The 25,801-nt window shown below is 37.5% G+C and overlaps 2 protein-coding genes across 11 annotated transcripts in view; one reads left to right on the top strand and one right to left on the bottom strand.

Moving 5' to 3' along the window:
• RBM39 (RNA binding motif protein 39) overlaps positions 1 to 22,238 on the top strand; it is a 32,181-nt gene extending 9,943 nt beyond the window's left edge. For 3 of the 10 annotated variants that reach the window (XM_012754905.2, XM_076011064.1, XM_076011065.1), the window contains 13 exons: positions 260 to 325; positions 422 to 475; positions 3,271 to 3,388; positions 3,806 to 3,958; positions 7,594 to 7,731; positions 9,110 to 9,175; positions 12,018 to 12,222; positions 12,610 to 12,687; positions 16,322 to 16,372; positions 19,180 to 19,261; positions 20,511 to 20,616; positions 21,077 to 21,155; positions 21,248 to 22,238. In XM_012754905.2, the coding sequence (XP_012610359.1) occupies positions 260 to 325; positions 422 to 475; positions 3,271 to 3,388; positions 3,806 to 3,958; positions 7,594 to 7,731; positions 9,110 to 9,175; positions 12,018 to 12,222; positions 12,610 to 12,687; positions 16,322 to 16,372; positions 19,180 to 19,261; positions 20,511 to 20,616; positions 21,077 to 21,155; positions 21,248 to 21,348 (1,297 nt within the window). In that variant the 3' untranslated portion in view covers positions 21,349 to 22,238. Of the gene's footprint in view, positions 1 to 259; positions 326 to 421; positions 476 to 501; positions 2,895 to 2,919; positions 3,389 to 3,805; positions 3,959 to 7,593; positions 7,732 to 9,109; positions 9,176 to 12,017; positions 12,223 to 12,609; positions 12,688 to 15,152; positions 15,289 to 16,321; positions 16,373 to 19,179; positions 19,262 to 20,510; positions 20,617 to 21,076; positions 21,156 to 21,247 lie in introns of those variants that run through there. The other 7 variants (XM_020281869.2, XM_012754906.2, XM_012754909.2 and 4 more) reach the window with 7 other exon arrangements.
• A 1,898-nt stretch (positions 22,239 to 24,136) lies between these two features.
• On the bottom strand, positions 24,137 to 25,785 carry ROMO1 (reactive oxygen species modulator 1). Its single transcript, XM_012754912.3, has 3 exons — positions 25,723 to 25,785; positions 25,386 to 25,516; positions 24,137 to 24,334 (listed from the first exon to the last, which is right to left on the bottom strand). Exons 2-3 carry the CDS (start codon positions 25,514 to 25,516, stop codon positions 24,226 to 24,228), a joined length of 240 nt encoding a protein of 79 aa, XP_012610366.1. The 5' UTR covers positions 25,723 to 25,785; the 3' UTR covers positions 24,137 to 24,225.
• Between the last annotated feature and the right edge of the window lie 16 nt (positions 25,786 to 25,801).

Here is a 25,801-nt window from a genome sequence, read left to right as displayed (position 1 = left end):
ATGAGCATTTTCAGAATCTAAAAATTTTGAGGCTGTAACCTTTGGTCTTGGCACCTCTCAGTGGTCCAGGATGGTTAATTATAAGGGCAGCTTGCCTGAGATAGAGTTAAAAGAAAATTTAAGTCTTTTTGTTTCCTCTTCATAATTGAGGTGGAAAAGAAGCAGCTTAAACAATGTTAAACTTGCTGGAGAGCGCATGAATGCGATCTTAGCAAGACCCTAAACCTGTAACTAGTGTAATTTTGTGTTTCCTTTTTAGCTCCGGACCAAAATTTAACAGTGCCATCCGAGGAAAGATTGGGTTGCCTCATAGCATCAAATTAAGGTTTTTAAACATACTTCTGAATTGTTTAAATTGTTTTTCAAGGAACCAATGTGGTTTACATGTTTGGATAACTTCTGGAACTTTTTAACTTTGCAGCAGACGGCGTTCCCGAAGCAAAAGCCCATTCAGAAAAGACAAGAGCCCTGTGAGGTAGTTGTTTGTCCCTAATTTTTATTCTTTAAAGCTTTTAGCTTTTGTAACTAATGCTACTGCTTAATTTAATGGCATTTAGTAATGTGGACCATATTAAATCCTTTGCTTCCTTTTGCAGCACTATTTTAAATGAATGGATTCTAGTGAGTTTTAGTAGCTTTCATTTTATTTTTATATAATTTAAAAAGGTGCAGAGTGGGCTCAGTGGCTGACACTTTGTAATCCTAGCACTCTGGGAGGCCGAGGCAAGAGGATTGCTCAAGGTCAGGAGGTTGAAACCAGCCTGAGCAAGAGCTATTTGAGAGGCTGAGGCAGAAGGATCGCTTGAGTCCCAGGAGTTTTGAGTTTCCTGTGAGCTAGGCTGATGCCATGGCACTCTAGCCCGGGCAACAGATTGAGACTCTTATCTCAAAAAAAAAAAATGCAAAACTTAACATTTTAATGATACATGTGATCTTGTAAATTATAAAAATTAATTATTTTAAAATTACTTTTGATTGATGCAATTATAAATATTTATGGAATACTTTGTGATATTTTGATACATGTGTATATAGTGTATTGATCAAGTCTGGGCAATTATCACATCCAGGTCAAACATTTATCATTTCCTTATATTGGGAACACAGTAGCTATGGAAAAATTTAAATAGACTTGATTTCTTTACCTTTGGAATTAACAAATAATGAGCTACGTGAAATAGCCTTGTGGAAAAATAGTTGTAACAATCATAAGTTTTACCATTTGACTTTCTTTCCTGAGAAAATGTATTTTATCTCAAGTCTTACTGAGTAGAATTGCTTTTAATATTATTCTTAGGTTTTTGAATGTTTTGTGGATTATTTTACTCCTAAATGAACATAAAATCCCCTAATTAAAAAAATTTAGGCCGGGCGTGGTGGCTCACGCCTGTAATCCTAGCTCTCTGGGAGGCCGAGGCGGGCGGATTGCTCAAGGTCAGGAGTTCGAAACCAGCCTGAGCAAGAGCGAGACCCCGTCTCTACTATAAATAGAAAGAAATTAATTGGCCAACTAATATATATAGAAAAAATTAGCCGGGCATGGTGGCACATGCCTGTAGTCCCAGCTACTTGGGAGGCTGAGGCAGAAGGATTGAGCCAGGAGTTTGAGGTAGCTGTGAGCTAGGCTGATGCCATGGCACTCACTCTAGCCTAGGCAACAAAGTGAGACTCTGTCTCAAAAAAAAAAAAAAAAAAATTTAAAAAAGACTGTAAGGTGTATCTGTTTAGTCTACCATTTTGGTTCAAGGGATATTTTGGCATATGGTAGCATTGTTCTTTACTTGCATTTCTGGCTTCCCTTAAAAGAGGACATTTTATAATTTTGTGCTTGTTCTATTATTTGATGTATTCTAATTGTACTATAGAATTTAGGATTTGATGAAAATCATAGCTCTCTTTATAAAAAAATGTTGTAGGTATAGTGATTCTATCACCCCAAAGCACTTCCTGAGAATGTTCAGAAAATGAACGAGAATGTGTGTTTAGAGTTACATCGTTAAAGATTAACTGAAAACCTTAACCTAAGTGATATTTTAAAATAATAATATTATTAGATGCTTTTATTGTTTTTATTTTTTTTGAAACAGAGTCTCACTCTTGCCCGCGCTAGAGTGCTGTGGTATCAGCCTAGCTCACTGTTACCCCAAACTCCTGGGCTCAAGCAATCCTACCTCAGCCTCCACAGTAGCTGGGACTACAGGCATGCACCACCATGCCCAGCTAATTTTTTCTGTATATTTTTAGTTGGCCAATTAATTTCTTTCTATTTTTAGTAGAGATGGTGTCTCGCTATTGCTCAGGCTGGTCTTGAACTCCTGAGCTTAAAGGATCCTTCTGCCTCGGCCTCTCAGAGTGTTAAGATTACAGGCGTGAGCCACCATGACCGGCCAGTAGATGCTTTTATTATTGAAACTAATGAAAATTAAATTTTATCTCATGTGTTCTTTTACTTTTCTCCCTTATTTGAATACTCAAGTTACCTCTGTAAGTTTAGAAGTGGTATACCCTATCTTTTAGGCTTTTAAAAAAGTAAATTGAATCCCACCTAAAAACTTGTTTTAAATATTTTATTTGGTTTTGGTTAGTATCCCTGTATTTAACCATCAGAAAGCATTAATTCAGATGTTAAATTTGTGGACTCACAGTAAGACTGATGTAATTAAAATAAGCAACCATCTCTCTCTTCTGTATGTCTGTATCAACTTGTAAAATAGAATTTTGAGAATCCTTTGGGGTTTTACTTTTAAATTTATCATTTATGATTGTCAAACTTAATTTCATTTTATGGTTTTATGATTTTGTTGTGGGCGAGCATCCATTCAACTGATTTTTGACCGATCTGCCATTTGTAACTGGTCAGGAGATATTTTGTATGACTATTGTTAAATTGTCAGGTTTCTTTTTTTTTTTTTTTTTTTTTTTTTTATTTTTAGTGTAAGAACATGTTCTGTAATATTTTGTCAGGTTTCTGATTGGCCCTTTATGTAGATAAATTAACCTTTTGGAGACTGCAAGACCAGTGGACTTTTGTCCTGATTCCGTGTAGGATGTGATTAGAAGAAACACTTAGTAAACTTTAGCTTTCTTTTGGAGGAATTATGTCATATTGAATTGCTTTATGGATATTTTGAATAAATAGATCTTAGTGAAAACGGTCTTGGGATTGTGACAGACTAGTTTTGACTAGTTACTGATTTTACTGAAAATGCTTAAAAATTGTTTTAAAAGAATAAATTAGAGAATTAATTCTATATTATTTACTCCTGTTAGGGAGCCTATTGATAATCTAACTCCTGAGGAAAGAGATGCAAGGACAGTTTTCTGCATGCAGCTGGCAGCAAGAATTCGACCAAGGGATTTGGAAGAGTTTTTCTCTACAGTAGGAAAGGTAATCTTTTCCTGATTGGGGAGGGCAACAAGGGGCAAATTGTAAACATTTTAGGAATTTTTACTACGGCAGACAAAAATGAGAAGACATCTGTACACCAGGTCTTTGATTTAGCACAATTTGTGGTAATGTTCCCATTTTGCATCATCTAGAAGTTAATAGGGTTGGAATTGATTGTTATCACATTTGTGAGAAGATAGAGATCATAGAAATTGCTCTACAAAATTTTAGGCTGGTTAAGTGAATCAATAAAAAATTATTTTTAAATGGCTTTGTCCTTCGCTGAACCATTAATGTTTCCTCTTGTCTGTTTTTGAAATGATAGATAGATAGATAGATAGATAGATAGATAGATAGATAGCTTACAATGGATGGTTGTACAAATAGAACTCTGTTAAGTATTTGTTTTCTTTTTAGGTTCGAGATGTGAGGATGATTTCTGATAGAAATTCAAGACGTTCCAAAGGAATTGCTTATGTGGAGTTTGTTGATGTTAGCTCAGTGCCTCTAGCAATAGGATTGACTGGCCAGCGAGTTTTAGGAGTGCCAATCATAGTACAGGCATCACAGGTAATTTTTTCTTTGGTTAAGGATTTGGCTATTGATTGGTCTAGTATGTGGCTGAACTGTCATGTGCTTTGTGTACATTAATCACCACTCATTACATTGAGTCAGATGTTCTTAGGACCGTTTTGTTTGTTTTTTACCTTTCGTTGATTACATTGATATATGGTGTCCTCAATACCATCCTGTTATTTATATTAAAATAAATTGTATCCTGGAAAACATTTAGGAGATTAGAAAAAATAAGTAGCTATAAATATTTGTTTCATGAAAAAGACTTGAAATTGGTCTAGAATTTTATTGATTTGTCATGCTTTATTAAGTAGGGTATAGACACGTGTAAGAATAGGAACATTGGCAGGGCCCGGTGGCTCACGCCTGTAATCCTAGCACTCTGGGAGGCTGAGGCGGGCGGATTGCTCGAGGTCAGGAGTTCGAAACCACCCTGAGCCAGACCCTGTCTCTACTATAAATAGAAATAAATTAATTGGCCAACTAATATATATAGAAAAAATTAGCCTGGCATGGTGGCACTATGCCTATAGTTCCAGCTACTCGGGAGGCTGAGGCAACAGGATTGCTTTAGCCCAGATTGAGGTTGCTGTGAGCTAGGCTGACGCCATGGCGCTCACTCTAGCCTGGGCAACAAAGTGAGACTGTCTAAGGAAAAAAAAAAAAAAGAATAGGAACATTAAGGCCGGGTGTGGTGGCTTCTGCCTCCTACAGTGGCCCATGCCTGTAATCCTAGCTCTGGGAGGCTGAGACTAGGGCAGATCACTCAAGGCAAGGAGTTCGAAACCAGCCTGAGCAAGAGGGAGACCCCGTGTATACCAAAAATAGAAATTAATTGTCCAACTAAAAATATATAGGAAAAAAAAAAACTAGCCGGGCATGGTGGCACATTCCTGTAGTCCCAGCTACTTGGGAGGCTGAGGCAGCAGTATTGCTTGAGCCCAGGGGTTTGAGGTTGCTGTGAGCTAGGCTGACACCACGGCACTATAGCTCGGGCAACAGAGTGAGACTCTGTCTCAAAAAAAAGAATAGGAACATTAAAGGTTTCCCCATTCAAATGGAATAAGTTTCACATTTTTAATAAATATTTTCCCTTTTATGTGCTTATTATATAATACTTTGTATATTAACAGTAGTTTTGGGCCGGCATGGTGGCTCATGCCTGTAATCCTCACACTCTGGGAGGCCAAGGTGGGTGGATCGTTTGAGCTCAGGAGTTTGAGACCAGCCTGAGCAAGACCCCGTCTCTACTATAAATAGAAAGAAATTAAATTGGACAACTAAAAACAATATATAAACAAAATTAGCCAGGCATGGTGGCGCGTGCCTGTAGTCCCAGCTACTTAGGAGGATGAGCCAAGCCAGAAGGATTGCTTGAGCCCAGGAGTGTGAGGATGCTGGGAGCAGAATCAGACTGTCTCAAAAAAAAAAAAAAAAAGAGTAGTTTGAACTACTATCATTTCTTGAAAGTGAGATGTTGCAATCTAATGCAGAGAATATTCTCTGTTCAAGATTTCCAAATTATGATTTATTTCTACTTTGCTGATAACACCCACACTTGTTAAGTGTTATCTTCAGGTAAATGAAATTAGCATTCCTATTTCAGTTCTTTTGGATATGGAGAAATTGGAATGTATCATTGTAGTATATGAAAATACTCTTAAGATTCTTGATCATTACTCATTGTCTTAAGAAAATGGCAAATATATGGTATTTAAAGAATACGTTGACGCGGTGGCTCACTAATCCTAGCTCTCTGGGAGGCTGAGACGGGCGGATTGCTCAAGGTAAGGAGTTCAAAACTAGCCTGAGCAAGAGCGAGACCCCGTCTCTACTATAAATAGAAAGAAATTAATTGGCCAACTAATATATAAAGAAAAAAATATTAGCCGGGCACGGTGGTGCATGCCTATAGTCCCAGCTACTCGGGAGGCTGAGGCAGGAGGATTGCTTGAGCCCAGGAGTTGGAGGTTGCTGTGAGCTAGGCTGATGCCACGGCACTCACTCTAGCCTGGGCAACAAAGTGAGACTCTGTCTCAAAAAAAAAAACAAAACAAAACAAAAAAAAAAGAATACGTTGAGCAATACAAAGTACTAAAGTCATATAGATTGTTTCCCAAACCACTAAAATATTCTTTAACACCTTCTAAATAATCTGGTTACTTCATCAAACTTATTTTATATAATTTTAGAAAGTAGTACACAACCTTTATAACCCAGATATGACTTGAAATTCCAGTTTCACTGCTAACCAAGCCGTTTGTAACCTTGACCAAATTCTGTGCTAGCTTTACTTCTGTAATCTCTAAAAGAGGATGATAGGTTCCACTTTACATTTAGAAGTAATTAATGTTAAGCATCATGTGATTATATGTAAAGTGGAAAGGAAAATAGTCTTTTTTGCTGAAGTCATGGGGTAAAGGAAGATAATTACAATAATAGTTGTGTGTGGATTGCCACACACTAGGGACTGAGAAACCTGCAAATTAAATGAGGTTTTTGATTTGTGTAATGTTATCACCTTGGAGAGCAGTATTAATCAACGTGCCCCAGTTTGTTAGAAAATGAGCTTGTGCTAGAATGTAAATGGACAGCTTCCCCTGTTGAATGTCTTGGTTATGGACAAAATTACAGCCGAGCTGAATGATTTACTTCATGATATCGTTTGATCTATTTTATGGTATATTTCCCTTATTTCATCACCAACTGGCAACAGTTTCTGAATGAGAGCCAGTTGGTGTACTGTACTTCCAGCCTGAGCAACATAGTGTCACCGTGTTTCTACAAAGAAGGGAAAAGTCAGCCCTGTGTGTGGAGGTGCACACCTGCAGCTACTTGGGAGGTTGAGGCAGGAGGATTGCTTGAGCTCAGTCCAGGAGTGTGAGGTTGTAGTGAGCTATGATGACACCACTGCACTCTAGCCTGGGTTACAGAGGTGACCCTGTCCTTAAAAAGTTAGCTTTAATAAATACTGAATGTGTTTAACAATTTCAAGAAGCAGTCTCATTTTCCATATTTTACATCTGATATCAGAATGCATCTTAAGATTGGTGTCATAGGCTGGGCGTGGAGGCTCATGCCTGTATGGTGAGCACTGTGGGAGGCCAGGAGTTCAAGAGGAGTCTGAATAGCATAGGGAGACACCCCCTCCACACACAAAACAAAAAAAATTAGCTAGCTTGGACAACATAGCCAGACCCAGTAACCAAAAAAATGATACAGCATTCTAAAATTGGTTTTGTTGTTGTGAAATATATATAACATAAAATTGGTGATTTTAACCATTAAGTGTATAGATCAGTTCCATTAATTACATTCATAGTGTTGTACATTCATCACACTCTACATGTCTAAAAATTGTCATTATCATATAGATAACCATAACTCGCCTTTTCCCCCTGGTCCTTCGTAAGGTCTAATCTACCTTCTGCCAATTCTAGATTCCTTATGTTAATGGATTCATACAGTACTTATCTTTTTAGTGGCTGAGTTATTCACTTAACGTAATATTTTCATCTCTCAAATCTTTGACATCACTTGTCATTAAGCAGACCTAAGTTGTGAATGAGGTTTAGTCTGTTTGAATTTGTAATAGTGCTGTGGGATGTGCATCTTGTCTTATCTTGCAGGCAGAAAAAAACAGAGCTGCAGCAATGGCAAACAATTTACAAAAGGGAAGTGCTGGACCTATGAGGCTTTATGTGGGCTCATTACATTTTAACATAACTGAAGATATGCTTCGGGGCATCTTTGAGCCTTTTGGACGGGTAAGTCCAATTTCAGTAGATCTTTAGTAGGTTGTTTGCCTATAATTACTTAATGATGTCTGCATGTGTGTTTGTCTTCTTTCAAAAGATAAAAAGAGGGGAGGGTTTGGTTCTGTGAGATTTTTGTGACAACCTAAATTTACATATGTCACCTGATAGGAGGTATTTGAAGATAATCTGTTAATGTTATGTATAATGCAACAGTGATATACATTATGGATATTAGAATCATTTTAAAAATGAACATTGTAAAAAATAGTGTACTGTACTTTTGGAACAAGAGTTTCATTGGGTTTATTGGAAGCTTATTCCTTACATTTTAGGGGTATGTAGAGATGCTTTTCTTAATTCCTTTAATTAAAGAATTAAAATGGTTTCTCTGTGAGTTCTTTAGATGTTTTATTTTATAATAAATACTAACAGGCTGCACTCTGATTTAAAAGGTTGTGTGTACATAAATCTTGGTTCTTGCTGTACCTTACCTACCACTAGTTTATGAATTGCTCTTGGGTATGTTTTTTATGATATTTTTTCACCATCCCACTCAACCCTTTTATTTTTTTAAAGTTTCATTTGTACAGATTTGTTGGATACAGTTGTAATTTTGTTATCTTCAGGACTTTTATTATGTCCATCACCCGAATAACATACATTGTACCCATTAAGTAATTTCTCGTCATCTAACCCCACAACCAGTTTACTAAACCCTAACATACAAGTTAGGATGCTGGGATTGTGGGTATTTTATTTATTGGACATATTCAATCTGTGCACACATCATAATTGTTCAGGTTGTACAATCACAACATGCATAAGCCAAAATGAAATACAATATATATGGATGTTTTGATTTTTTTTGTGTGCTTTTTCTGTATAGACAGCTTAATTGAAACTTGATGATATAATTTACAAACCATAGAAAATCACCCATTAAAAGTGAACAATTTTGCAATCATCCCCACACCGAGTGCTGTTTTTAGTTATTCTGACTTTTTTTTTTTACTGTATCTGGTATAGTTAAGAATTAATGTTTGGTGTTTTTAGTACAAAGCAGAAGAAATGTGTTGATGATGGTGATTGTAATCCCTGATAGTATTTTACAGAGGACTTCTGGTTTTCAGTAGTTTGTTTTTGAGGTAAAAGATAATCTTAATTCAAAATCATAGTTTTTTCATGTTTCCCAGTGTATACATAACTTATTTAGGAAAATTGTAGACCTTTAGAAGATTTTTTTGGAATGAAGAGTTCCAATAAATTTTTATTTATTTATTCTTTTTACGGGGTGGAGATTTTTCTGGATTTTTGGAACTGTATCTCAAGGAATGAAATATTGTTGCCCCTTTTTGACTTATATAATAATGATGCCTTTCAATTTTAGATTGAAAGTATCCAGCTTATGATGGACAGTGAAACAGGTCGATCTAAAGGATATGGGTTTATTACAGTAAGTAATTACCATAATTAACATGACTTAAAATTTTTTTGATCTAAAGAACATAGTAAATCTATATTGGTTACTGATTATAGGAAAGGAGGCATGATTAATATTTTCAAGTGGTTTAAATTAGCTTGCAGAATATAGCTCTTTTTTACTAATCAGTAAGTGTCCAGCAAATCTGAAAATTTATTAGACTATGATCCTGGTGTTCTGTACTATGTCTAATGTTTATATATGGCCATTTTGATTAGCTAGCTCTTCATAGTAATATAACTAGTTTATGGTTGTTCCTAACTTACTGTGACACTTTCTTAGAGTAGGTGAAGGTCTTTTCTGGTTCTGTTTTTCTTACAATCATTTTTATATGTATCTATATCACAACCAAGACCAGGATTGTCTTATTAAAAGTGTTTGTTAGGCCGGGCGCGGTGGCTCACGCCTGTAATCCTACCTCTCTGGGAGGCCGAGGCGGGCGGATTGCTCGAGGTCAGGAGTTCGAAACCAGCCTGAGCAAGAGCAAGACCCGTCTCTACTATAAATAGAAAGAAATTAATTGGCCAACTAATATATATAAAAAATTAGCCGGGCATGGTGGTGAATGCCTGTAGTCCCAGCTACTTGGGAGGCTGAGGCAGGAGGATGGCTTGAGCCAGGAGTTTGAGGTTGCTGTGAGCTAGGCTGACGCCACGGCACTCACTCTAGCCTGGGCAACAAAGTGAGACTCTGTCTCAAAAAAAAAAAAAAAGTGTTTGTTGTCCAGCGTGTGGCTCATACCTGTAATCCCAGCACTTTGGGAGGCAGAGGCAGGAGGACCACTTGAGGCCATGAGTTTAAGATCAGCCTGAACAACATGACAAGACCCCTTTTCTACAAAGAATTAAAAAATTGGCTGGGTTTGGTGGCATGTGCTTGTAGTCTTAGCTACTCAGGGGCTAAAGCAAGAAACTCGACCAGGAGTTTGAGGTTGCAGTGAGCTATGATGATGCTACATGCCCCTGCACTCTAGCCTGGGCAACAGAACGAGACTGTCTTCACCAAAAAAAAAGTGTGGATCATGATTTAGCCCAGTCCAAACAGGGTCATGAGTTTGCAACTGGAATAATTGTGAATTCATGTCCTTGGACTTTTAAGTCTTATTTCAGGGTGCTGTCCAAATACATGTTAACATTTTTTCGAATGTATGATCTTGTGTTATACTTACAACCTTTTCAGGTCCTGGGAACATTTTGTTTAAAATACACATCTCCTTGAGGAAATTATAATTGTCTCCTATGCATATTTCAATGAAATGGAGACCGGATGATGTGTTGATAGAAACTATGTTCTTCATGGGCTTTTATCTACCTCAGCGTACTGGTGAAAGGAGAAAACTTACTTTTAGAAATAACTCACCAATATTTTATTTTGTTTCTATTAACTAGGAGATGAGGTAAATTTTACTAAAAGAATGATGAACTGTCTACTGTTGACATAGTGATCTTTATTACAGAAAGCTATATGTTGTGTTTTCTGTTTTATAACTACTGTCTTGCAGTTCTAGTTCAGTAACAGAATTTTTTTTTTTTTTTTTTTTTTTTTTTTTTGAGACAGAGTCTCACTTTGTTGCCCAGGCTAGAGTGAGTGCCGTGGCGTCAGCCTGGCTCACAGCCACCTCAATCTCCAGGGCTCAGCGATCCTACTGCCTCAGCCTCCCGAGTAGCTGCGACTACAGGCATGCGCCACCATGCCCGGCTAATTTTTTGTATATATATTTTTAGTTGGTCAATTAATTTATTTCTATTTTTGGTAGAGACGGGGTCTTGCTCAGGCTGGTTTCGAACTCCTGACCTTGAGCAATCCGCCCACCTCGGCCTCCCAAAGTGCTAGGATTACAGGCGTGAGCCACCGTGCCCGGCCCAGAAAATTATTTTTAAACAGTGTGCCAGGTTAAGCAATAGAGTGGGTAGGAATGTGTTTTTTTTCCCCATCAAATTAAAACAAGAGGCCGGGTGCAGTGGCTCATGCCTATAATCCTAGCACTCTGGGAGGCCCAGGCGGGTGCATTGCTCAAGGTCAGGAGTTTGAAACCAGCCTGAGCAAGAGTGAGACCCCATCTCTACTAAAAAAAATAGAAAGAAATTAATTGGCCAACCAAAAATATATAGAAAAAATTAGCCGGGTATGGTGGCACATGCCTGTAGTCCCAGCTACTTGGGAGGCTGAGGCAGGAGGATTGCTTGAGCCCTCGAGTTTGAGGTTGCCGTGAGCTAAGCTGATGCCATGGTACTGTAGCACGGGCAATAGAGCAAGACTGTCTCAAAAAAAAAAAAAAAAAAATTAAAACAAGAGTAGTGTGGATTGGAGTTTTATCTCTATCCTAGAAGTTTTAAAAAGTTTTTTTTTTTAAGAGACAGTATCTCTGTCACCCATGCTGGAATACAGTGGCATGATCACTGCCCACTGCAGCAGCCTGAAACTCCTAGGCTGAAGCCATCCTCATGGCTCAGCCTCCCAAATAGCTAGCAGGTGCAGGCCATGTTGCCCAGCTAATTTTATTTTTCGTATAGATAGCTATGTTGCTCACGCTGATCTTGAACTCCTGGCCTGAAGCAGTCTGCCTTAGTCTTCTCTGTAGCTGGGACTGTAGGCACAAATCACCTTGCTAGTCTCTCTTTTCTTTCATTTAAACTACCACACCAACAAGTCTAATTTGCATGAGCTAATGTTCTCTTCTAGGTTTTGTTTGTAGTTATAGCTTGAAATTTCTATCATTCACCCAGTACTAGATTTAACCTGTCAGTATTTTTTGTTTTGTTCTTGTATACAAGTAAACAAATATACTGTACTCCCCTACTTTCCTATTACATAGTTTTCAGACTCGGAATGTGCCAAAAAGGCTTTGGAACAACTTAATGGATTTGAACTAGCAGGAAGGCCAATGAAAGTTGGTCATGTTACTGAACGTACAGATGCTTCCAGTGCTAGTTCATTTTTGGATAGTGATGAACTGGAAAGGACTGGAATTGACTTGGGAACAACTGGTCGTCTCCAATTAATGGCAAGACTTGCAGAGGGTAAGTTTTTCCTAGTATTGTGAATGATATATTAGGAGTGCAGTGCTGAAAAAGAAAGGTATCCATGCAAACGATAAAATTGAAAAATTTTATCTTTTTTTGGAGTTGGCACTATTCTTAGGCAACATATGTACTTTTATAGATGAAGCACCTTGCGTTTCGGTTTTAATGGAATCTATATTATTTGTTTTGAGTACCAAAGCATAAGTTACAGTTTTCCTTGTGTATTATATTGTTTATATCTCCATTCTTAATAAATTTAGTTTCAGCTATTGTAACATTACAGTTGTCCTTGTAATTTCTTTTAGTGAGATGACTGATTAGTATAAGCACCCGAAAAACTTGGTTTCTCTGTGTAAGGAGTATTCAAGACCTATTCTTTTACAGGTACAGGTTTACAGATTCCACCAGCAGCACAGCAGGCTCTGCAGATGAGTGGTTCTTTGGCATTTGGTGCTGTGGCAGGTAGGAATTGAATCTTTTCTAATTTGAAATCATTGTTTTTCATCTAATTCGAAATTTGCCAAATTTTTGCATTTAAAAGGACTTACTGAGAATTCAATTCATCAAGTACTTATAGCCTATACGTTTCTATAGGTCATATAAGGAAGTACAGATATAGGATAGAATTATCCACTACTCAAAATAAGCTGTCAGGATATTTTTGAACCCTGAACCCCAGTTTGTAGTTGAAATTGACATAAGTTTAGATATTTTTAAATATATCACTTTTGTTGAACAACACAAGGTTTATATTTTTTTGAGTAGAAAACGTGTTTTCTTTGTAATGTTTCAGTATACACCAAGAAACCCTTAAATAAAGGTTTATTTAAAACTATTGTAGCAAGAGTATAGAGAAAGCAGTTTTCCTAAGCAGAATATACAATTTTGGTATTACGAGGTAGGAAATGAAGTTTTGAGAGGGGGCTGAAAACTGGGCAGAATTCACAATTTAGTATTATAATAAGGGGTTCAGTTTATAAAACATTGCTTTCCCCTTTTTATGGCTTAATTTGATTACCTGCAACTTGCTTTCATAGACCTTGACCCAGATCTCTGATAGGATAGGATTTAATATTGAAGTGTCAAAAAATAAACTATTAGAACATCTAAGAGGACCATTTGTATTTTGCACCTTAGATGATAGAAAATCCTTATCCGAAGAAAGTATGGAAATTTCTATTTCTAATTGGTCCTTTGATCTTATGGACAAAGTGATACTCTGAGAACATAAAATATATAAGACCATGGTACTGCATCTGAATATACAAAAAGGTCTATGTGGTTGCTTCAAGATCTCCTCTTAGATTGGAAGCTCATTAATTATAGGAGAGGATAATTTTTGTTTCCTTCTTTATTATTAAGAGAAAGAGGTCTTTTGTGGTTTCTTTTTGATGTGAATGTCCAAAAGTGTGTATCTTTAGCAAGCCTGCCTTCAGTTTTGTTTTTCTGTCAGATTGGATGACTTATTTTGAAATTTGACACGTAGTTTCTTCTTAGAGTTCCTGACAAGTGTGTAAGTGTATCCTTATGAGAAGACAAGGCATAACCATTGATGCATTTCTGTATTTAACAATCATTTGATAATGCACAGATATCTTCAAGAACCCTGTCTCAAAAAGAAAAAAAGTATTAGCTATTCAGTTCTCTTTCTCTCTTAAATGAGACAGGGTCTTGCTTTGTTTCCTGGCTTAGAGTGCAGTGGTGTCATTATATTAATAGCTCACTGCACTACAACCTCCCAATTCCTAGGCTCCTGCCTCAGCCTTGCAAGTATCTGGGACTAACCACTCCCGGCTATTTTTTCTTATATTTTGTACACACAGGGGTCTTACTAAGTTGCCCAGGCTGGTCTTGAACTTACGACCTCAAGCAGTCCTCCTGCCTCGGCTTCCCAAAGTGCTAGGATTATAAATGTGAGGCACTGTGCCTGACCACAAGCCATTCTGTTCTTTACAATGAATAAACAATCATAAAATGCCACTTGTAATCAAAGATAGTAAACTATTCACTTCCAGAAATATAACTTATGGTTTAAAAGTTATTTTATCTGGAAACTTTCCCTGTATTGTTTCCTGTTGTTCTGCTTATTCTTTGATCATATAGGAAATATTTTTATCCGTATTCTAGGTATTCTTCTAGAGGCTGGTGATGAAAATGATTTCTTCCCTGCCTTCAGGGAATTGATAATTGTATAGGACTCATTTCTAAAGTAGCAATGTTACAGGTTGGATGCTGTATCAAATACTTTGCTCTTAGTAAACTATACTTAGCTTAAGATTTTGAATGTTAAACATTGTTAACAATCATCAGTCATTATTTCCCCTGTGTTGTATCACTCTGCACCTGTCTCTGTTCTCACTGTGTAATGTATGTCAAGGTTGTCTGATTGTGGTTAATTACAATTCTAAAGCTCCTTGTGGGTTGCTGACAGTAGTCCCTACTCTGTTTAGTTACATCTGTACTTTGTTATATATTTAGTGTTGTTTTAGTGTTTAGTGTTGTTTATTTAGTTGATGATTTTAAAGATTGATTCTGGTTTCTTAGATTTCCCATAAATTACTACTATATTATTAACCAACCCTCAGGTTTTAGGTAAATATTTAGGTAACTGGATGTGTTTTCTCCAGGTGGTCATCATTAAAACCTTACATTAATTTTCTTAGTGTTCACTGTTTTGTAGGCTCTTGTCCCTTAAGTCCTTTAAAGCTGCTGTTTGAAACCTGTGGTGGGTCATCACTGTATCCACATTTTATTATTCTGCCAGTTTAATAGGCCTTTTGTAAGATAGGTTAGAGTCCTTATTTTTTCATGAAACCCATGCTTTCTTCCAACCACCTAAAAAGTCATTTTTGGAATTTGGATTGAGATTTATATATATTTAAAATAGCATGGATTTCTGATACCTGTACATTTTTTTCCCATTTTAGGAAAAAAATTACAAATTGTTATAATTTCAAGTTTATTGACAGTGTTCCTATGGTCAGATCTTCAAGTTCCTTCAGTATACACCAGTTATATTTATTCAGCTCCCTGAGATGCCGTTTTTGTACACCTAGGACCCAGGTAGTATATCTAGTATAACTTGGGCTGCTGGTCTGTTTACATTTTCGCCCATGGTTCATGATCATTTTCTATCCCCAGTAAAAATCCATATGGTAATAAAGTATCTTTAATGTTTTAATGAAAATTAGGTTACTGAATCTAAGCAATTTTATGTTCTGTATTTCTATAGCTTCAAGATAGATTTTACAGTACTGTGGCAATTTTTTAGTAGTCAGACTTGGCTGCTGTTTCACTCCCTAGCAGCTTTCTTTTCAGATGCCTTTGCTGTACAAATGCTAATGATTGTATGAGGAAAATATATTGCTAAAACTCCATGTTGTGTTTATTTTTAATACTGACTAGATATTTGTATTTTTCTTGGAACTCAGATTATTGGACAACCTTATAGATTTATTCCTGCCTCACTAAAATTTCAGACTAGGCTAGGAAACCATAACGTTAGTCAAATTTTCCCTTTTTGGGCTGGACTTGACTAGCTGAATCTCAAAAGCCCTTTAAAAAAATATTATATACATGTTGTTGGATGGTATCTTTCCCAATGGTGACATTCCTCCCAAATTGGGAAATAATTGAACATGCTTAACAGCCTTTTGATGTGTAATGTTTACAATCTTTTAATTGTATAAATACCTTAAAGTATTAAATGCTTACTGCCACTGATAAAATAAATACTTGAATTTCCCAAGTACTTGGAATTGAATTCTCAAGATCAGGGTTTTTCACACATTTCTGACCGGTGTGCGCCCCTTTCCCCATTTCCCATTATTCCCAACTGAAGAGTAGTATAGTGGAATGAATGCACTTGAAATGAAAACGAGTAGTAGGAAGAGAGAGGCATTAAGGAAGTTTCCTAGGTTAAGAAGGGAAAAGGCCCCAAAGCCTTGTCAATGAGGAATGGGGAAGGAGGTTTTGCTGCCAGGTTTTACTAAGTTCATATGAATAAACCCTGCTGCTGTAGTCCTCTTTTATTAATGCTTTCCTGACATTTACCCTGTTAGTTGAGGCTCTTCATTGTTCCTGCACTGAGCTGTAGAATTCTCTTTTGTTATAGATTTGCAAACAAGACTTTCCCAACAGACTGAAGGTGAGTTGAACTGTTTATTCATTTTTTGTCTTGGAAATAGAATTAAATGTACTAAGACATAGTTGTCATTTGTTATAGTAATTTGAACTCAGTTTTACAGAATAGCATATAATAGTATATATGTAGTGATCTCTATTTCTTAAGACCTAACCCAATCGCCAGTGTACCCAAAAAAATGCAAATGTGCATGCTTTTTTTTTTTTTTTTTTGCCTTACTTTGCTTAAAATTTTCAGCATGTATTTGTTTCATACTCATTGTGTGTTCTGAGTGTTAATAAGTTTTATGTAGAAGTCGGGAAATAAAATAATATCATAAATGTCATCTTAGTAAACCAGTATTTTTAGAACATGGAATCAGTGTGAATGTACTTAATATATAAGGTTAGAATTCACAGTACAGGGCTGACCTTTTCTTTGTTAAGAAATAGTATTCTGATTTCAGTGATTTATGTAAGCCCATACCAAGCAGTCAGTTTATCTGAAATTGCATGCACATTTCGGAGATTGAAGGCATATATAAAGTAGGCTATGATTTCTTGTTTTTAATTATCAAGTAAATTTGCCACTTTACAAGTTAGGGCATTTTGCTGTGGTGCATGTTTGGTATCACCATTTATAGAGATATGCTTAAAATTGTTCATGGAAATCACTGTATATGAAAATAGTATGTCATGTTCCATAATAGTCAAGGCTTAAATATACATTTTAATGTTTCCAGCAAATGAGATGGTTGTACTGAGTGCTGTTTTTGTTCACAGATTTTATTTTTTTATGTTTTTTGAGACAGTCTCACTTTGTTGCCCAGGCTAGAGTGAGTGCCATGGCATCAGCCTCGCTCACAGCAACCTCACTCCTGGGCTCAAGCAATCCTTCTGCCTCAGCCTCCCGAGTAGCTGGGACTACAGACATGTGCCACCATGCCCGGCTAATTTTTTCTATATATATTAGCTGGCCAACTAATTTCTTTCTATTTATAGTAGAGACGGGGTCTCGCTCTTGCTCAGGTTGGTTTCCAACTCCTGAACTCAAACAATCTTCCAGCCTAGGCCTCCCAGAGAGCTAGGATTACAGGCATGAGCCACCTTGCCCGGCCATTGTTCACAGATTTTAAAAAGAATGGAGGATTTTCCTATTAGGTTGACTGCATTTGGCATTGATCTAGGTTGAACTGGAATGTTTCTATAATAGTTTCTTAATATTTTTAATATTCATACTATATAATTATAGTAAATTTGAGAAAGTCAGAAAATTAAGTCTTCCTCAAATGTTTTAAGACCTTTTAGTTTTTCCAAGTGTACTTCCAATTGGGTTTTTCTTTTTGGGAGAGTCTTCCCTGTGTTGTCCAGGCTAGAGTGCAGTGGAGTCATCATAGCTCACTGTAGCCTCCAACTCCTTGGCTCAAGCATCCTCCTGCCTCAGTCTCCTGAGTAGCTGGAACTACAGGTGCACATTACTACGCCCAGCTACTTTTTCTTACTTTTTGTAGATAAGGGGCTAGGTAAGTTGTCCAGACTGGTCTGGAACTCACGGCCTCAAGCAGTCCTCCAGCCTGGTCCTCTTAAAGTGCTAGGATTAACAGGTGTGAGCATCTGTGCCTGGCTACTTTCTACTTGTTTAATGATAAGCTACAGAGTGCAGTCTTCATTTTTGCTTAATTATACAAACACTCTTGAATCTTTCTAACATTCCTCCATAGAATTTGACCTGTTATTTTAGCATTTTTGTTTTATTTTAAAGTAAGACTTCATGAAAGCAAAACATTTGCTTATTCATTGAAGGATAATGTGAAGAAGCAAAAGCACTTATAATTCTACCAGAAACAGTCATTCTTTTATAATCTATTTAATGCACAGCCCTAGTTTTTGTTCATTAGACAATTTCTGATACTTCCTTAAGTGATTGTTTATTTTAATTACTATAATTTCTAATGCACTTTTTATCCTTAGCTTTGTTTGTTATGTATTGGATTGAAATTTGGTCAGATAATATGATTGCGGTGAGTTCTGTCACAGCTACTGGTAATATTTTTATAAATCATATAAAAAGCATTGGAGCAGATGTCTTGGAAAATGTCCTAACTTCAAGCCAGTATGGTTTTAAACTTTTAATATTACAGTGTTGAATATTCTTAAGTTATAATAGTGGATATTATATGCTACTCTAATCAGTGTTCTGGTATTGGGTTAAAAGACAAAATCCTTTTTAAAATGTTGATTTGATTTCCTCATAGGATTTATTTTCCTAGGATAGGAAATCTAAAATGATTTTATGCATCTTAATTAAAAATGTAATCTTTTTATAATTAAGGTTTATATATTTAAGAGAAACAACATATTCAGGGCAGAAAGCTAAGAAATACCAAAGGATATATAGATCTGTTTGGGAATTCCAAAGATTGCGTTTTTATTATCACTCTTTTCTTGGGATATAGACACTAAGCAGTTGTATAAAATCAATCTTCCCTTTTATCCTTTATCTTTTGGGATTGATATGTATTGATTTTGTCTAATTGAATTGAGATAACACAAAGTTTCATTTTACTTCTAAAAATAATACCTCCAAATTTCTAAATGTCTATTTCAAAAGCTAAGTTTCTTCAGTTTTCTGGGTAACTAATAGAGTAATGATACATTAGCATTTTTGTTTTATTTTAAAGTAAAGCTTTATGAAAGCAGGATGCTTGTTCATTGAAGGAAAATAAGAAATATTAGTGTAGTGATCCTACTTGCGTACTTGGGATGGGTTGTGGGGGTTTGTTGTGAATTATTTTCCATGAAACTAATTTCTCTTTCTCTCTCTTGTTTTAGCTTCAGCTTTAGCTGCAGCTGCTTCTGTTCAACCACTTGCAACACAGTGTTTCCAACTCTCTAACATGTTTAACCCTCAAACGTACGTAGTAAACTTCAGTCAAATTCATAAGAATATACTGTGAAAGCTGTAATAATACTCAACTTTTCTAAGCTAGCATTTAAGACATTTTCATATTTCATAATAGAAAGTGTTTTAGTTTTGATCCTTTTAAAATAAGTTTTATGTACATTGCTAATTCCTTAATTCATTTATAAGATTGTAATTGTATTAAAAGTTGTGCAGGTTTTCTCTTTTTTTTTTTTTTGAGACAGAGTCTCGCTTTGTTGCCCAGGCTAAGAGTGAGTGCCGTGGCATCAGCCTAGCTCACAGCAACCTCAAACTCCTGGGCTCAAGCGATCCTACTGCCTCAGCCTCCCGAGTAGCTGGGCCTACAGGCATGTGCCACCATGCCCGGCTAATTTTTTGTATATATTTTTAGTTGGCCAATTAATTTCTCTCCATTTATAGTAGAGACAGGGGTCTCGCTCTTGCTAAGGCTGGTTTCGAACTCCTGAACTCGAGCAATCCGCCCGCCTTGGCCTCCCAGAAAGCTAGGACTATAGGCGTGAGCCACCGCGCCCGGCCAGGTTTTCTCTTTATTGTATTTATTTATTTTGAGACAGAGTCTCACTCTGTTGCCCAGGCCAGAGTGCTGTCGCATCAGCCAAGCTCACAGCAATATCAATCTCCTGCTCAAGCGATCCTACTCCCTCAGCCTCCCAAGTAGCTGGGACTACAGGCATGGACCACCATGCCCGGCTAATTTTTTCACTATATATTTTTAGTTGGCCAATTAATTTCGTTCCAATTTTAGTAGAGACGGGGTCTTGCTCAGGCTGGTTTTGAACTCCTGACCTCAAGCAGTCCGCCCTCCTCGGCCTCCCAGTGTGCTAGGATTACAGGGGTGACCCACCACGCCGGGCGCCCCTACCCTCTTTTTAACACAAGTAATTTAAATTCAGAGAATAAACACACACACACACATATGTATATATATATATATTTTTTTTTTTTGAGACAGTGTCTCACTTTGTTGCCCAAGCTAGAGTCAGTGCCATGGCATCAGCCTAGTTCACAGCAACCTCAAACTCCTGGGCTCAAGCGATCCTACTGCCTCAGCCTCCCGAGTAGCTGGGACTACAGGCATGCGCCACCATGCCCAGCTAATGTTTTCATTACAGGCATGAGTCACCATGCCCAGCCAACATTTTGGTTTTTTGATAAATTTGAGAATGTATATTTTATTAGTATAAATAGTATGTAAAAGAGCTTAATACTTTTCTTACAGTGAAGAAGAAGTTGGATGGGACACAGAGATTAAGGATGATGTGATTGAAGAATGTAATAAACATGGAGGAGTTATTCATATTTATGTTGACAAAAATTCAGCTCAGGTATTTGAATCTTTTTAATAAACCATGGTTGTTACTTTATCTTACATATACTTACTGCATGTTATAATCACTGTCATCTACTGGAGTGGCTTTATCCTGAAAGAAGTTTTAACATCTTGGCTAAATACCCTCTCGAATAAAGATAAAATAACTGAAAATTTGATTATGGTCTTATAGAGCACTTCCTGTTAATATTTAAAGTTTCCCTCGAAATCTTGGCATCTTGATTATTAGGCAGCTTATAAGTCATAGAGAAAAGATAGTACAGGGAAGTCAGGGAGTATAAATCATTCTGTCTTAAAATTCTAGGTGTACATATTTAGTTTATTCAGTGTGTAAAATATTTTGTGGTTGTAGAGCACCAAGTTTTTCTACAGGCTATTTGAATAAACATGAGTCCATGTTGTATACAGCACCATCCTTACCCTTTCTCTCCTTTTATTTACTCATTTTGTTTTAGGGCAATGTGTATGTAAAGTGCCCATCAATTGCTGCAGCTATTGCTGCCGTCAATGCATTGCATGGCAGGTGGTTTGCTGGTGAGTTTGAATTTTTTTTTTTAAATTATTGTTATTAAGGCTCTAAAACTAAGTGAAGATGCTAAACCCAACATATTTGTTTCTTTCAACAGGTAAAATGATAACAGCAGCATATGTACCTCTTCCAACTTACCACAACCTCTTTCCTGATTCTATGACAGCAACACAACTACTGGTTCCAAGTAGACGATGAAGGAAGATATAGTCCCTTATGTACATAGCTTTTTTTTTCTTTCTTGAGAATTCATCTTGAGTTATCTTTTATTTAGATAAAAATAAAGAGGCAGGGGTCTACTGTCATTTGTATACAATTCCTGTTACCTTGAAAAAATAAAAATGTTAACAGGAATGCAGTGTGCTCATTCTCCCTAACTAGCAAATCCCACTGTATACAAAGCTGTTCTCTTGTTCTGCCTTTTAAAATGTTCATGTAGAAAATTACATTAAGGACCTATAGGAATAGCTCTAGGGGAACAAATGTGCTTTCTGTAAAAAGGCAGACCAGGGATGTAATGATGTTTTTAAATGTTTCAAAAGCCTAACTTTTTACACAGCAGTTACATTTCACTAATGTTGATATTTGGCGGATGGTTTAGCAGAGGTTTCTGCAATACACATTTAGTGTATGGTAATTCAGGACAGCTAAAGGGCTGTTTGTTTAGCATCTCATCTTGCATTCTGATCAATTGGCAAGAAAGGGAGATTTCAAAATTAAAAATACTTCTTGATGGTATCTTTTCAATTAATGTATCTGTAAAAGTTTCTTTTGTAAATACTACGCATTCTGGTGTGTCTTAAGATTCCAAACAAAATGATCCCTGCATTTCCTGAAGATGTTTAGTCACAGTCTTGTAAGCAAAGCAGTCTGAGCAAGAACTAGGAAATGCAGAAATAGGTTTTGTCTGGTTGCATATATAATCTTTTGCTCTTTTTAAGCTCTGTGAGCTCTGAAATATATTTTTGGGTTACTTCAGTGTGTTTGACAAGACAGCTTGATATTTCTATCAAACAAATGACTTTCATATTGCAACAATCTTTGTAAGAACCACTCAAATAAAATTCTCTTAAAAAGGCCACAAGAAATCTTCATTTTTCAAATGTTTTAAAGTCATAGAAATTTGAGAATAGACTGTTAGCTTCTTTGACTATTAGTAGTATTTCAGTACTTTCTTCTTAAGGAAAATATTAGTGTGCTGAGTCTGGGGAAACTCTTGCCCTCAAGCTATCCCCCCATTAATTCCTTCCTATCATCATAGCCTAGCAGAGTACCTCTTAAGGGTGTACAAGACAGAGGGGTTTACCAAAAGAAAACCAAACCAAACGCATTTGCTCACGCTTTTAATCTGGGCATCTTTGTGGAAAAAAGTTTCACTACTTAAGGCATTTAACTGGTTTCTCAAATTGATTTAGCTATATATATATATAAAGGGATTTTGATCTTCTATATTGAGCAGTGGGCCTTCACTTAACACCCTTTATCTTTAGCTTTTTTGTATCTTGATCAGTTCTTTTAAATAGGCAATGTTGCTCCTAATGTAGTTATATTTTACTTTCAAATACTGATTTCCTCAATTTTGTTAGCCGAGGGGCATAAGTTCATAGGTCATTTAGGTATATCATTCCGTTTGAGTCAACATCATGATTTTTGTCCTTTGGATAGGTATTTAACCTATTATTCTTTAGTTACTTAATCTGAAGAAAAACATTTAAGGTTCAAGTTAACTTGTTTTTCAACACCAGGCAGCATTGTTTTTTTGTGGCAGGAACTTAACATTCTCTTGTGTTTGTTTTTTTTTTTTTTTGCTTTGCAAAGTATTCCCTGCTATCTTTGCAATAACTTTTTCCCCACTTGAACCAAGCTTTATCATTCCTTTCCTGGGAACTAGGCAAGCAAATGTGGCCTCTAGTGATTAACCTCATCTGTTAAAACAAGGATGGCCAAAATTTGCCTACTGCCACAAAGTTTTAAATTTGGTTTATAAATGATGTTCAAAGGAAATGCAGTGTTTAGTAAATGGAGTAATGTGATACACAGAATGTGGTTCAAATGGCTATTCTGAGTGATATCCTTTAGGTCTTCATACTCCTGAGACAGCTTTTCACTTTATTTGGAAAATTTGTAGTTGCTGCAACTAATGTAGTGTCATTAATTTCCTGTGCATCTCAGTGGCCCAAAATGTGCTAAGTTCTTACAACAAAATTTTAAGTTCTTAAGACATGCTGAAGGGGTAAGTGCAGGTCAGAAAATCATTAATGCCTATGTGGGCAGGTGAGGGACACTAGTTCATTACTACAAAAGCTACTGTACATCAATCCAATTAATGGAATCTTGTGGAGGGCCAGTTACACTGTTTGAATCATTGAGGGCTGGTTAGAAAATCACCTGGGATTAGCCAGTTGAGAAGCTAGGACCAGGGCTGATGTTCTTAGCTTGTTTCACAGTGGATAAATTGTTCTAGGTTTTTTTTTTTTGAGACAGTCTCATTTTGTTGCCCAGGCTAGAGTGAGTGCCATGGCTTCAGCGTAGCTCACAGCAACCTCAAACTCCTGAGCTCAAGCAATCCTACTGCCTCAGCCTCCCAAGTAGCTGGGACTACAGGCATATGCCACCATGCCTGGCTAATTTTTTCTATATATTAGTTTCCCAATTTATTTCTTTCTATTTACAGTAGAGACGGGTCTCACTCTTGCTCAGAGCTGGTTTCGAACTCCTGACCTCGAACAATCCACCTGCCTTTCAGCCTCCCAGAGTGTTAGGATTACAGGCATGAGCCACCACCACGCCTGGCGGTTCTAATCTTTATGATAAAGCAGGCAGCTGTATGTGAAGAACAATCTCAGGATGAACAACATTGTTTTGGAAATAAGTTATAACTTCTTTTTGTAATGTTTGACCTTGAGGAAATCTAAACTTAAATCTCAGTATTGGCCAAGTTGAATAGGCTGAGAGTGAGAAGAAATAATTCCTCTATCAGACACACTCAAGACTACTCAAAGACTTTGTTTTATTACAGTATATGGGCTGGGATTGATGGGAAGGTGTAGATGTAGTGGGCAACCACTGCCATAGTTAGCACCGGATGCCCATCCCGATGGCCATGAATGTGCCAAATGTTCCGCCACTCTGCATCATGGTTTTCCCAATGCCGCCCATCAGCTCCCGACCCCGCATTCCGATCCTGAGGAGGAAACCAAGATGGGGCCATTTGGGAACAAAAATACAGGGAAGACTATTACTTGCCCCTTTCTAGTCTTCGGCTAACAGTGAGTCAAGTACCTAAGTCTGGCATTCCCTATATCTTATTTGCCACTTACTGGAGATTATCTTTTCCCATCAGGATGAATGATAACAAAGAAGAGAACCCAACAGGTTATCTAGGGCACTCTTCTGATTATCAACTTTAAGTATGAGCAAGGCAACAGACAATGTAAAGTACATTGGCAGGGAAACCAACTTTTAGGACTGGTTTTGCCTCCAGAGCATATATGTTCCAGTAGAGACAGCTGTCTATCATAGATGGTTTTCTGGTGTTAATGATTTTGGAGTCAGACCTGGGATCAAGACTCAGCTCTGCAATTTACAGGCTGTGTCAAATGTAAAATGAACATCAAAAGATTGTTTACAGGATGTTTTTGATGCAAGTACAGTATTTAGCACAGTGCTTAATGTAAAGTGCTCAGTAAACAGTAATGTACAGTCTGGAAAAATGAAAATAACAGGCTTTAAATGTGAAAATGACCCTTCAGAGTATAAAGTATTTGTATTTTCTCTGGATCCTGTTCCCAGGAGAGTAAAACCACCTAACAAGTTTGTCTTGTAGCAAACTGCAAATAAAAATAACAGTGGTAACAACCAGCTACTGAGCATTTAATATGTGCCAGATTGTAAACTAAGTGTGCTGATTTATCATTGTTACAGTTCTATGAACTAGGTGTTACTGTCCTCATACTACAGTTAAGGAGACCCGCTATCCAACTTGCCTAAAGTCACCAAACAAGTAAGAAAAACGCCAGAAAGCATTTTTACACTAGAGCTCAGATTCTTAAGCATTGACGCTTCTTCCCACCTGCCCTTGTGGAGTGAAGGTGGTTAGGAAATCGGTCTCGCTCGCTAGAGGACAGCCAGGGAAGAAGTACTAAGTAGGCTCTGTTCAGGCTCCCGACCGAGAGTGAGGTGCGGTGGTGAAGGACCAGTAGTCCCACCCAGAGATCAGTGCCCGCGCTCCTCACCTGAGACAGGAAAAGGTGCCGAAGAGCGCCCCGGCCGCCATGCCCACGGCGCAACCCATCACAAAGCCCATCTTCACGCGGTCGAAGCAGCTTGGCTGAGATTGTCCGTAGGGACCCACGGCCACCGGCATCTGCAGGGTGCGAGGGATAGGGAAGTGTGGGCCCAGCCGCCAGGTCCAGAGTCCGGCGGGGACGGAGACGGCGAGTGGGGAGTGGACTCAAGGGTTCGGGGAAAGTTAGAGAAGGAAAACCAGCGCATAGCCCTACTCCACCACCCTTTTTGCGTCCAGACCCCGCGCCGGGCGACGCCGCGGGGTTCGGACCGCCCCCACCTCACCTCGCTCGCGGCCTAGGTCGCTCAGCTCTACGTCTCACACAGAAAGCGGGGAGGAGGGCGCTCGCGGCCGGAGGAATCC

This window comes from Microcebus murinus, chromosome 16 (genome assembly GCF_040939455.1).
Source record: "Microcebus murinus isolate Inina chromosome 16, M.murinus_Inina_mat1.0, whole genome shotgun sequence".
NCBI classification, from domain to species: domain Eukaryota; kingdom Metazoa; phylum Chordata; class Mammalia; order Primates; family Cheirogaleidae; genus Microcebus; species Microcebus murinus.
The sequence above is the reverse complement of the archived record's forward strand: the minus strand, read 5'-3'. Positions and strand labels throughout refer to the sequence as shown.

Bases quoted from the DNA above. Each gene is read 5' to 3' on its own strand.
- ROMO1 (XM_012754912.3), bottom strand. From the start codon at position 25,516: ATGCCGGTGGCCGTGGGTCCCTACGGACAATCTCAGCCAAGCTGCTTC. The intron at 24,335-25,385 runs GTGAGGAGCGCG...TTTCCTCCTCAG, and splicing joins GGCACCTTTTCCTGTCTCAG to GATCGGAATGCGGGGTCGGG.